The following is a 12,249-nucleotide window of genomic DNA, read 5'->3' on the forward strand; positions in this document are numbered from 1 at the left end:
CAAAAATACACAATAGAGAAAATATAAGTTTAAAATTAAAATAAATCAGGAAAACATATACCACCTTAGTTCAGTAAGCACAATTGCTGGTATACATGGATTACTTACAGAAACAGGGAAAATTAAGAAAAGCAAAACTGCACATGCACCAATTCTGAAAATAATTAGACATTCTTTGTATAAAATTGTAAGTTAGGTGGAGCAGAGTGCAAGGCAGAACCAATCTGGAATTGAGGAATTCTGTTCTTCTCTAAGTTTCCCTCAACAGTCCCTCACACCTCTGTGAACAGCAATGTTCCACTATGGAAAACTGCTACAGAGTGGTATGACAATGGAACCAATTACCTAGGGAGGTGGTGGGCTCTCCAACTGTGGAGGCATTCAAGAGGCAGCTGGACAGCCACCTGTGGGGTATGCTTTAAGTTGGATTCCTGCTTTGAGCAGGGGGTTAGACTCAATAGCCTTATAGGCCCCTTCCAACTCTATGTTTATTCTGTGCTCCTGGAGTAAAACCCTAACTGGCATTTTTCAGTGCAGATTTTTCCAAAAGAATTGGTGCTTCTGCCTTTTGGTACAAAGTCTCATTTCCGGTTTCTGTATATTTGTTAAAGGCATCTATACAAGTATGCTAACTTGATCATAGGAGAAATCAACTTCAAACTCAGCCTCTATGATCTTTATTTGTGTCGGTTCCATGCACCTTGCTAAAATTAACATAGCACAAAAACCTATGTTGTACATTTCCCCCCAGTTTACCTCTGAAATGGCAATCAGTACGGTGAGCAGTAGAATCCTACATCAAGGACTGCCAGTCTAAACACGACATGAATATGGAACACACTGAAATGTGTTATTTTTATATCCCATCTCTTATATCACTAGCATGGCTGAATATTTATGCAGTAGCTTTGGCACAGGTGTGTGGGGCATCTAGCACACTGCATGTCTCATTCCTTATCACACTTAATTGTCCAGAATACTACAGTGATCTTACTTTTTGTGTGGGTCCTTTGGGAAGATTCTGCCCCCTATACCAATATAGCCCCTTGGTTTATGAGTAGATCACAGGCAGTGTACCAAATTTAGCAGCTTGTGCAAGAGGTCACCGTCACCTTGTGCAAAGAATGGCATGAAGTTACTACAGCTCCATCTTGTCATCAGTGCTTACATTATAATGTGATGGCCCCTTGAGCGACTGTTTATTGCAGGGGTGGGCCTCCTATGGCCTATGGCCCTCCAGATATTGTTGGATTCGAACCCCCATCAATCCTTTTACCCAGGCATTTGATGGCTGAAGGGGGCTGTTGCTGCCAACAAGGAGATCACTGGATGAAAGAATGTTTGAACTGCAACTGTGCTTTTAGAACGTTTTTAACTGCAGTTGTAGTTTGGAATGTTTTTAACTGCTTTTAGAATATTTTTCTTTTGTTGTTAATTTGCTTTGTTGATATGTTTGCTACCCTGGGTTCCTTCGGGAGGAAGGGTGGGATATAAAATACACGCATGCATAGCTATCGCAGGCAGCGTGGCCAAAGGCCAGGGATGGTGGAAGTTGCAGTCCAATGACCTGGCTGGAGGGCTACAGTTTCCCCCATCCCTGGTGCAGTGAATTGTAGTCGACAAAGTTGTGCTCAGAGTAGACCCACTGAAATCAATAGACTCAAGTTAGTCACAGCTAACACAACGTAACACAATGCAATGGGGGAGGGGCATGGTTTTGGCTAAAACTGGGAAGGGGGTCAAGGCATATGAATTGTGTATTTCATTGTGGGTCTTCTTAGTTGTCACCCCATAATTCAAGCATTGCTTATGGCTCCTTGGAGTCCCGAAATCAAGCCTCTCATTGCCTTCCTGTACATGCTGCTGGACAGCTTCGGTACCATGTCCCAACATACTCCACTTCCCCATCAGTTTTTCAATATGAGGCATGCACTAATTACAGCACTGCTATACCCACTATACCAGTGTGGTGTAGTGGCTAAGCTGTTGGACTATGACCTGGGAGACCAGGGTTTGAATCCCCACACAGCCATGAAGCCCACTGGGTGACCTTGGGCCAGTCACTGCCTCTCAGCCTCAGAGGAAGGCAATGTTAAACGACCTCTGAATACCGCTTACCATGAAAACCCTATTCATAGGGTCGCCATAAGTCGGAATCGACTTGAAGGCAGTCCATTTCCATTTTTCATATATTGACGAAGCTTCATAAACAGTGTGGTTACAAAGCTATGTAAGAAGAACACATCAACTGAGAGACACAATTATAGACAGTATACTAATATAGCATGGTAGAAATGCTAGAGCAGGAGTGAGGAACTAGATCCATCTAGTGGGCTGGATCCTGGTTTCTCCCACCCTTGGCAGGTCAATCACCTGACATCATTATGATGTCAGGGGACTCATTATCTTTTTTAAAGTTGGCATGCTACACTACAAAGAAAAATCCAAGCCCAGTCAAATGGGGCTTGTAGTTACCACCAATAAGCTTAATGGCACTGAGTTTATATTCCACTTTCTGCAGGGGCAGCCAATTCCAGGGTGCCTAAAGACAGTGCCTATCAAACTTCAAGCTCAGATTTCTGCTGGGATTGGCTGTGCTAAGGAGTTAATCTTGGGGAACTCACTAGCACAGCCAATCTCAGGGAATTTGATAGGCACTGACTTCTGCTTTCTGCCGGTATTGGCTGAGCTAAGGAATTCTCCATGGGGAATAGTGCAGTTGATCCCAGCTGACTTGGTCTTATCACCAATCAGCTGACTGGCCTATGACATCAAGCTTCCCTTGCCAATGCACAAACAGGAGTGTACTTTAAGGTTCCCAACTGTGCACTGGCAGCCGCTTCTCCACCTGTCTCTCACCTGACATCACATATGATGTCAGGGATGGGGCAGACAGGTATGGTTTGGGGAAAATGGCCTCAGGGACCAGACTGGGACCCCTGCCCAACCTAATTAGGCATGGAGGGATGAGGTTCCCCATGCCTATGTTAGGATGTATGCATACGAGGGACATTCGTGGGTTCTCTGTAGGAGATTGGTGTAATTTGCTTCATTCTTTTTGTAACTGTAAACTTAAATTTACCCTCCCCAAAAATTAATGCTGCAGACAGATGTGCAACTGATTCTTAAGATTATGAGTTTCTAAAATTAGATTTGAAGTGAATTGGACTTAATGGCTTAACAAAAATGACCAAGGAAAGTGAAAGCGTAATACGTTACTATACATAATGAAAACAATCTAAACCTTAATTGTGTAATTAAAGCCGTTCTTCTGGCAACCAACAAATAATTATCTTTTAATGACCCCATAAATCTAGCCTAATTTAACAGCTTTTAATATCTCACGTGAATTTATAGAGTCTATTATTTTGCATTGTTTTCCCAGGGAGATGATTGAAAATATATATATTATAATGCTATTTTAGTTACTGCCTGAATTTAACATTTGTTGCATGCCAGCAATCATGTGTTTAATATAAGTTGTATCTGCTAGTGAACAAAGTTAACAGGGATGTGAAATACCAGGTTGGGAGACATGGAATTTACTGCTACATGGTATGGTGACAGCCAGTAACTGACAAGGCTTTAATATAAATGGTTAGTCAATGTCATGCAGTGTATCAATCAATGGCTATTAGCCATGATAGCCAAGTATGGAATCATCACAGAGTTAGTGTGCCTCTGATACAATATTAGTCACAAAATACCAAGGGGTGACTGCTTCCATCACACATTATTTGTGGGTATCTGGATTGCCAACACAGAATACAGAATGAGGTCTGGGCTACACGACCTTTCATTCTGTTCCAGCAAAGCAATTATCATACTTCCAACACACTGACACAAATATCAAGTGGCTAGAGGGAAAGGATTAATAATATTGGCATTTTGTGGCCAAAGTATCCTTGGCCACAATAATTTGTAAATGGTATTTATTTATTTAATTTAATACATATATCCTACCCAGCCTCCAAGAAGGAGCCCAGTGCGGCAAACAAAAACACTAAAAACACTCTAACACATCTTTAAAACTTATTAAAACATCTTTAAAAACATATTAAAACAAAACGTATTTTTTAAAAAAGCTTTAAAAACATCTAAAAAAGTAATTCAAGCACAGATGCAGACTGGGATAAGGTCTGTACTTAAAAGGCTTGTTGAAAGAGGAAGGTCTTCAGTAAGTGCTGAAAAGGTAACAGAGATGGCGCCTGTCTAATATTTAAGAGGAGGGAATTACAAAGGGTAGGTACCACAACACTAAAGGTCCACTTCCTATGTTGTGGGGATCGGAGCTCCTGATAAGATGGTATCTGCAGGAGGCCCTCACCTACAGAGTACAGTGATCATCCGGGTATATAAGGGGTAAGATGATATTTCAGATATCCTGGTCCCAAGCTGCATAGGGCTTTGTACACCAAATCTTGAACCTTTAACTTGGCCCAGTAGCTAATGAGCAGCCAGGACAATTTAAGCAGCGGGGTAACATGTTGGTGATATCTAGTCCCAGTAAGCAGTACCACCTGCAGCTTCCGGAGCAACCTCAAGCGCAGCCCAACATAGCGCACATTACAGTAATCCAACCTGGAGGTTACTAGTGTATGGACAACAGTGGTCAAGCTATCCCAGTCCAGAAATGGCCACAGTGGTCTTACCAGCTGAAGCTGGTTAAAGACACTCCTAGCCACTGAGGTTAGCAGGGCCTTTAGCGACAAAGTGGATCCGAGCATCCCCAGACTACAAACGTGCTCTTTCAAAGGGAATACAACTCCATCCAAAGCAGGCAATTGACCAATCATCCAAACTCAGGAACCATCAACCCACAGGACATCCGTTTTGCTAGGATTCAGACTCAGTTTATTGTCCCTCATCCTGCCCACCACCAAATCCAGGCACCAGTCCAGGTCTTGCATGGCTTCTCCCGATTCAGATGTTGGAGCTGGGTATTATCAACACACTGCAGGATGCTGGTCTACACAATCTCGAGACTCTTCAAACCTTGAGTCTATGAATGAAATTCAATTCAGGAATTCCCATTTCTCTTCACTACTGTGACTTTTGCAATGAGCAACAAAATAATCCCATGGAACTAGGTAATCTGAAAGACCCAGATTATGATGAGACTTTTGGCCATTCTTTTTGGACACGCTAAAAAGCTTAGCTTGCTTACAGTCGCCTATGAACTCTGCTGCTAATTGGATTACTTTGGACCATTTAGTTCCAAAGAAATTCCCCTTGCCCACCTCCAAGGGTGACAACAAAAGCCACTGTATAAGGTAGAAAATATAATGAGGCTAGGTCTCATATAACACCCAACTTGCATTTTTTTTAAGTGAAAAATAGTGATAAAACTTTTTGTATGTTTTATATTTAAATATAGTATCAACATAAAGGTAAATATACATGCATCCTTCTACTAAATATTGCGAGTTGATTGTATTTATGTTATCAATTTGCACAGGTTGCTGACAGCTACATGCACTCAATGGTATGTACAGAAGCCCTGTTTCCTGCTCAGTTGCCTTTCAATGTGAGAAGCATGGCAGGGCAACATGTACACAATTCTATTGCCTGATAAGAATCAATAGGCTATAAATATACTCAGTTATGTAAAGGCAACCCTATTTTTTAAAATAGCAAAATATAATATTTTCTAACTGCTTAGGACAGAGTAACTGCATTATTGGCTAAGTTCAGATGTAACATGAAAGCATGGTTTGTCCTAACCATAGTTAAGAAACTCATATCATAGTTTGAGCTTCCAGGCATATAAAAGACATCTCCATGGTTCAGCAGACTCTTGAGATGGAGCAATGTGGTTCATCAGTTTCTGTGAATTCAGACATAACAGCAAGCCACAATTAACAGAAACTGGTTTGAAAGCCAGCTTTGAATTGTGGCTTCAGTTACTGGTCTTTGTGGGCATGTTCAGGCTTAGATATTGGGCTGTTCCAGGCATAGCACTAAACTATGGTTTAGTGTTATGCAAATAAGTCCTGGGCTAACACACACTTCTATCTTCTCCAAGCCAGGCTTGGAGTTTACTGTTAGGATTAAAACTGTTAGCGCTTCCAGTCTCATCATGCCAGAGGATAAGAATGGAGGGGAGAACACACAAACCCAATGCTTACTCATGCTCATTACATAACATGAAATTATCGCCTTAGTGTTATGTCCAAAATAGGCCATTAGAACAAACCATGGTTTATTGAAACAAACTATAGTTTCACATTAAGTCTGGAGGTTATGTGATAGCCTTTAAGAATATTTAAATAAGTGTGTGTGTGTGTGTGTATGTTTGTGATGGTACTTACCAGTACAGAGTGCTGCCACCTCTTTTTTTGCTGTCCATGTCAGCCATTTTGTGCTGGCATCCACAGCACTTTTATCAAGATATGACTACCGGCACCTCATTTTTTACCAACACTCCCCCCCACACACTGTTAGATAAAATTAGTCATGGCAATTTTTTCTGTTAGAATGTATCTATATTAAAGTTTCTAAAATGTTTTTTTTTAAATTTTTTTATAGAGGCTACTTTACAATTTGTGGTACCATTAGGTGATAGCATAATCATATGCAACAGTGGAAAACATCAGCAGGGGTATATAATTTAGCATTTGATGTGCTGCAAATGGGGTAGGCAGTTAAAAGAACACGATTAGTACAAGCCGTGAAAATGAGATCAGCAACAGTATTATGAAATAGACCTGCAGGGAAGTGATATTTGTGCCCATGAAGTTATAGAAAATACATTAGGCAAGATTGTTATAGATAGATCTTTGCCACCTCAGTGTTTGTTCTATATGAGAATTCAGATTATGAAGTGGAACATAAATGTTGACTTTCACATATTAAGAATGTCAGATTGAAAGGCACTGTGTTCACTTAAAGAATATTTTACATTGATTCACTGAAGTTTGTGGAATCACAATTAAATTATTCAGCTTGAAGTTTGACCATTTTTGCTGTAGAAAACTGCCTTGAGTTCAATAGTGCAAGTCTGTATATAAATATGTCTAAGAACCATATTGTAAACAAGTAAATCAGGCAGAACAAAAACTTTTCACATGTCATTATTGTTTTGACCATTTCTATCCCACCCTACATGCATTTATCTCTGGCTGGGTAACAAAAATAATAATAATTAAAATAACAAAACTCATACAACACTAAAATAAAAATATAATTTTAACAGCAGTTAAAATGTTTAGTAACTGTTAAAACAATAATAAATGACAGCAGCTTTATTGTCTAAAGCCCAGAATAAACAGCCAGCTTTTAACCTGGCATCTAAAACCAGGCACTATCTCTGTTATCTTTTTGGCACCTATTGAAGACTTTCTTCTTTCAACAAGCCTTTCAAGTTGAGACCTATCCCAGTCTGCATCTGTGTTGGAATTGCTTTTAATATTTTTTTAAAACCTTTCCCCCCCTAAACAATATGTTTTTTAACCCTTTTAATTTAAGATGTTTTTAAAGCTTTTTAAAAAAATGTATTTTAAGGTCTGCTTTTATGATGTTTTAAAGTGTTTTTATAGTGCTTTTGTATGCTGCCCTGGGCTCCTGATGGGAGGAAGGGCAGGATATCAATCAATCAATCAATCAATCAAATACAAGCCAGCAGCAAAGGCCACAAAGAGATTTCAAAGGGGAGGGAGTTCCAATGCTGGGGTGCCACCACAGAGGAGGTTTGCCCTCACATCCCAATGTACAGTCCCCAATGGAGGGACACTCAGGAGGCCTCCCTCCATCTATTGTAACTCCCTGGCAGGAACATGCATGAAGAGGTGCTCCTTCAAGTATTTTGGTCCAAAGCCATTCAGGGCTTTACACATAATTTGTAAAACCTTGAATTCAGGTGGGAAACCTCTTTCAACCTGATTTCCTCATGGGCTTATGCCAGGGGTGGGCTGGGCAGAGATAAAAGTGAGTGGAGCAATGGGAGTGGCTCCCACCTCTGTACAGCAGCTATTTTTCAGCTATGCAAAAGTCAAGGGTTTTTACATACGCCCACACACATTTCTCCATCCTCCATCCCGGCAAGCAAATGACATTATCACAGTTCAAGAACATATTCCAGCCAGGCAAAAGCATTCCAGGAGAGTGTGGAGCAAGGCCATTGAGGGGGACAGCCTGGGGATAGGGGGTATAAGCTGGGAAAGGGTGTGGCCTGGTGGTGGAAACAGAACGCTGGGTTGCACTGGTATTCAGTCCTAGCTCTTGGAGCACTTTTTACTTATAATCTTATGATGAACTTTTATCTTTTGTACACTTGAAAGGTATGCAGTTTTGATGGATAATGAGATTAATAATGTATCTTTTGGAAATATCAGCTGTTATTAAAACTAAGCATCATTAAACATAATTATTAAAATTAATGATAATTATTTTTTTTATTTATAAAAATTTCTATATCACCATCACTAAAAGAAATATCATGGCGATTAACAAATCCACAATAAAAATTACCCTGATAAAACAAATGCAGAACACATCATAGAAACAACAGATCAGATTAGTATATCAACATAGCTGGGTCACCTGTTCTGGAAAGCCTGGGTGAGTGAACAGGTGAATTTTAAGGAGGCACCTAAGTGCCAGTACTGTAGATACCTGCCTAATGTTCATTGGAAGCACAGTTGAAAGGACATACTAGAAATAGCGCTGAACCATGTAGACTTCTTTTTTTTAAAAAACCCAACAATGGTATTGGTGACATTAGCAGTTCTCTCAAGTTTTCAGAGCTTGAAGAAAAGTTGTGTGTTATCAGAATTTACTGTTTGCACACATTTAAACAATTCTGTCTTTGTCCAAGTCCTTTTTTAGGAGAGCTCAGTAGCGGCCCCTGTGGTGGGGTGGAGCCGTAGAGCCAGCCTCCTGACACCAGCATTGCTGAAGCCTACCTGGACAGTGCACTGCTCAGGCAGGACAGGGTGGTACTGAGGAGAGGCTGCACGGGCTCACCAATGGAGTGCCTGTGCAGCCCCAACCTCGCTGCTGCCCTGTCCCACCTCAAGCCCATCCAGGTAAACCACACTGACACTGGCATTGGGAGATTGGCTCTCAGCTCTGTCCCACCACAAGGGCTTCCACTAATTATGCAACATATTCAGAATGCATTTCAAAATTGGCTATTATTGTTATAGACATGGTTAAATATAAAAATCATTTCAGATTACTTACCCCTGTTCTCTGAACGTCCAAAAAAATTGCTTTTTGAAATGATTTCTCCCATACTGCCAGATCACCCCCCAGTTCCACATTGAAATAATGACTCTTGCCATGTCCAACCACGACACTGAAACAATATGGCCTCTGGTCTTCAAGCTCATAGTCTTGGTGGATACCTAAATACAAGTTTGCTTGTAGCCAGCAATCATCATTAAGCCAGAGCTGAAAGACATATTTTAGCAAGTGATATTTTATCAGAAATAAGTGTTGGAAAATGTATAACTTGCTCTTTGTTCTTGTTAATATAACTGCCTCTTTGAAACAGCATAACCTGCTGAATAACAACATGGTATTTCATTATCAGCATTTTAATTCACAAGTTAAAGTGATGCAGAACAGCAAGAGATGGAGCTCCATTAAGGTACTGAGTATCAATGACCGGGAGCAAAACAGTGCAAAAATATTTTATTTATATTTGTTTCTGGGTCTCAAGAATCACCTTAATTTTCTGCATTTATTATTGATGAACCAGGGATAACTGAGTTCAAATTTAGTATATGATGATGTTTTATTGCATGTATATAGTTGCCTGATAATAATAACAACAATAATAGAATTGATATAATTGCCCATCAATACATATTTCCTGGGGCGGGGGGGGCTTATGGATAAACAAACAGAACAATGCACTTTCTCTCTCTTTCTCTCTCTCTCTGTAATGAATCACGATTAACATTAACAAAAACAATTACAGACAGCAAAAAAACCATTGCAACAAAGAGGTACAAACAGCCTGGATTTAAAATAAATGGCTAATTGGCCTGATGCAGAAATTTGTTCTTGATGAAAATTCTGATGAGAATGTTAAAATTGCAACCAGTATTTATAGACAATATGAAACTGTTTACTTCAACATAAGGGACAGTCATAGAGCTTCACTGTTCTGTTGAAATGAACTGGGAAGTCTGCATAAACTAAGATTCAGGGTATGCATCAAGGCTCAGGGTAATGCTAAACAAGAAAGTGCCTTTCAGTCTGATTTTCCCAATGGCAGTAATGGTAATCTACTTTAGATATTTGATGTGCAGACAAATGTGATCAATCTTGTTTAAAAATGGGTGAACCCATATAATATGATATTCATATGCCAAATAATAGTGACATTAATAATGATAAAACACTAAATCCACACCCATGAGTATTTGAATTAACACTGTTGTTTGAAACAAACAATATTATCATGCTGATATATTTTATTAAAAGGTATCCCCTTTAGAAATCTGCACATTAAGAGTATGCAAATCAAACAAGCAGCATTTTTAATTATGAGTATATATTAGTTTTATGCTTCACAGATTGCTTTATTTAAATATATTCATAATGGCATCCCTGTGAAGCATTAGAACTGGGAAAAGTTATGACTGTAAAGTGTTTTTTTAAATAAATTCCTAGACAGAAAACATATTAATGGGGGGAAACTTAAAAGAAATATGGATTTTGAAAAAAGGGCTAAGTATTTGATTATCAGAATGCAAGAACCAAATTATTTCATCTTTATATTTGATTAAAAAATTAGTCTTATGGACATTTATTACTGGTTCTTTGTTTCTTAGCACTGAAAGATTGTCAGTGCAACTTCTGTGTTGTATACTATAAAATAGGTGATATGACAGTGAATTAAAACAAAGCAAAACAACAACAACAACAAGATCTGGGAACAATTACATGACCATTCTACCATAATCCTAGGGGAGGGTAATCTTACTCAACCCACATTTTACTATGTCAAAATCATTGTCTGAATTGTCATAGGGAAGCAGTGACGTGCTTAAGGTAGTCTTAGTAACTAAGACTGCAATCCAATGCATGTCTACTCAGAAGTAAGCTCCACTGGGTTCAATGGGACTTACTCCCAGGTAAGCGTGTACTGTATCGCAGCCTAAGATTGTAGAGATGTGTTCTGATTTCAGGTCTCTTAAGCACGGATCTAGCATCATAGATGTGAAGTCGCTGTTGAAAATATAGCTGTGCTCAGAACCTTCCACTGGTTATGACACTTTCTAAACCTAATTCAAAGTACTGTTTTTGACCTTTACAGTGCAAGCCTATACATGTCTACTTGGAAGTAAGGCTCACTGAGTTCAATTGAACCCAGGTGTGTATAGGATTGCAGCCTTAAAGCCCTGAACAGTGTGGTTCCAAATTACTTCAGGGACCATCTTCACTATCCTCCCACTTCCTCATCTTTAGGATCCTTGCTCCAGGTGCCATAGTTTCGGACATAAGACTGGTAGAACTGAAAAGAAAGGTCTTTTCTGAATTCCAGTTCCCCAGTTTCAGTCCCAAGTAACTGATATGCAACATTCAAGCTTTCTGTAAAGGGCGTAGCTGTTGTACTGAGTTGGAGAACAGCTTGCACAGCACCTATTTTGTGTGCATAATTCCCCTCCACCTTGAGATTTGCATGCTTCTGCTGTACATGCATGGCCCTAAACTGGAGAGCCAGTGTGATGTAGTGGTTAGAGTGCTGGATTAGGACCTGGGAGACCAAGGTTCAAATCTCCATTCAGCCATGAAGCACACTGGGTGACCTTGGGCCAGTCATTGCCTCTCAGCCTAACCTACCTCACAGATTAGTTGTGGGGATTAAATTAGAACAGGGAGAACCATGTATGCCACTTTGAGGTCCTTGGAGGAAAAGTGGGATATAAATGCAATAAATAAATAAATAAACAAACAAAGCAGCATCTCTACCTACAGAGGTTCAGCTGGTTTGTTCACTGAGGAAGGATACAAAAACATTTGTTTAGGAGGACATACCTCCTAAACAAATTAGGCTGTTGGTGCTGCCTTCTTACTGAGTTGGCCTGCTTATTTTTGTACGCCTGATTTAATTGTTGTAATGGTTTACAATGGATTTCATATTTGTTTTCATATTTTCAAATTTCTGGGAAATCAAAATATGCTTGGATCTCTATGTCATCACAATATTTTATCTAGTTCCTTAAACTAAATTCTATTATCATATTAAACTTAAATTGAATATTTTTTTAAAATATGTTTTATTGAACTTTTACA

The 12,249-nt window shown here is 39.5% G+C and overlaps 1 protein-coding gene across 3 annotated transcripts in view; it reads right to left on the minus strand.

The window, feature by feature from the left end:
• SNTG2 (syntrophin gamma 2) overlaps positions 1 to 12,249 on the minus strand; it is a 420,613-nt gene that overhangs the window by 28,286 nt on the left and 380,078 nt on the right. For all 3 annotated transcript variants that reach the window (XM_061626228.1, XM_061626227.1, XM_061626229.1), the window contains exon 14: positions 9,184 to 9,393. In XM_061626228.1, coding sequence (XP_061482212.1) covers positions 9,184 to 9,393 — 210 coding nt within the window. The remainder of the gene's footprint in view (positions 1 to 9,183; positions 9,394 to 12,249) is intronic.

This window comes from Rhineura floridana, chromosome 4 (genome assembly GCF_030035675.1).
Source record: "Rhineura floridana isolate rRhiFlo1 chromosome 4, rRhiFlo1.hap2, whole genome shotgun sequence".
Lineage (NCBI taxonomy): Eukaryota > Metazoa > Chordata > Lepidosauria > Squamata > Rhineuridae > Rhineura > Rhineura floridana.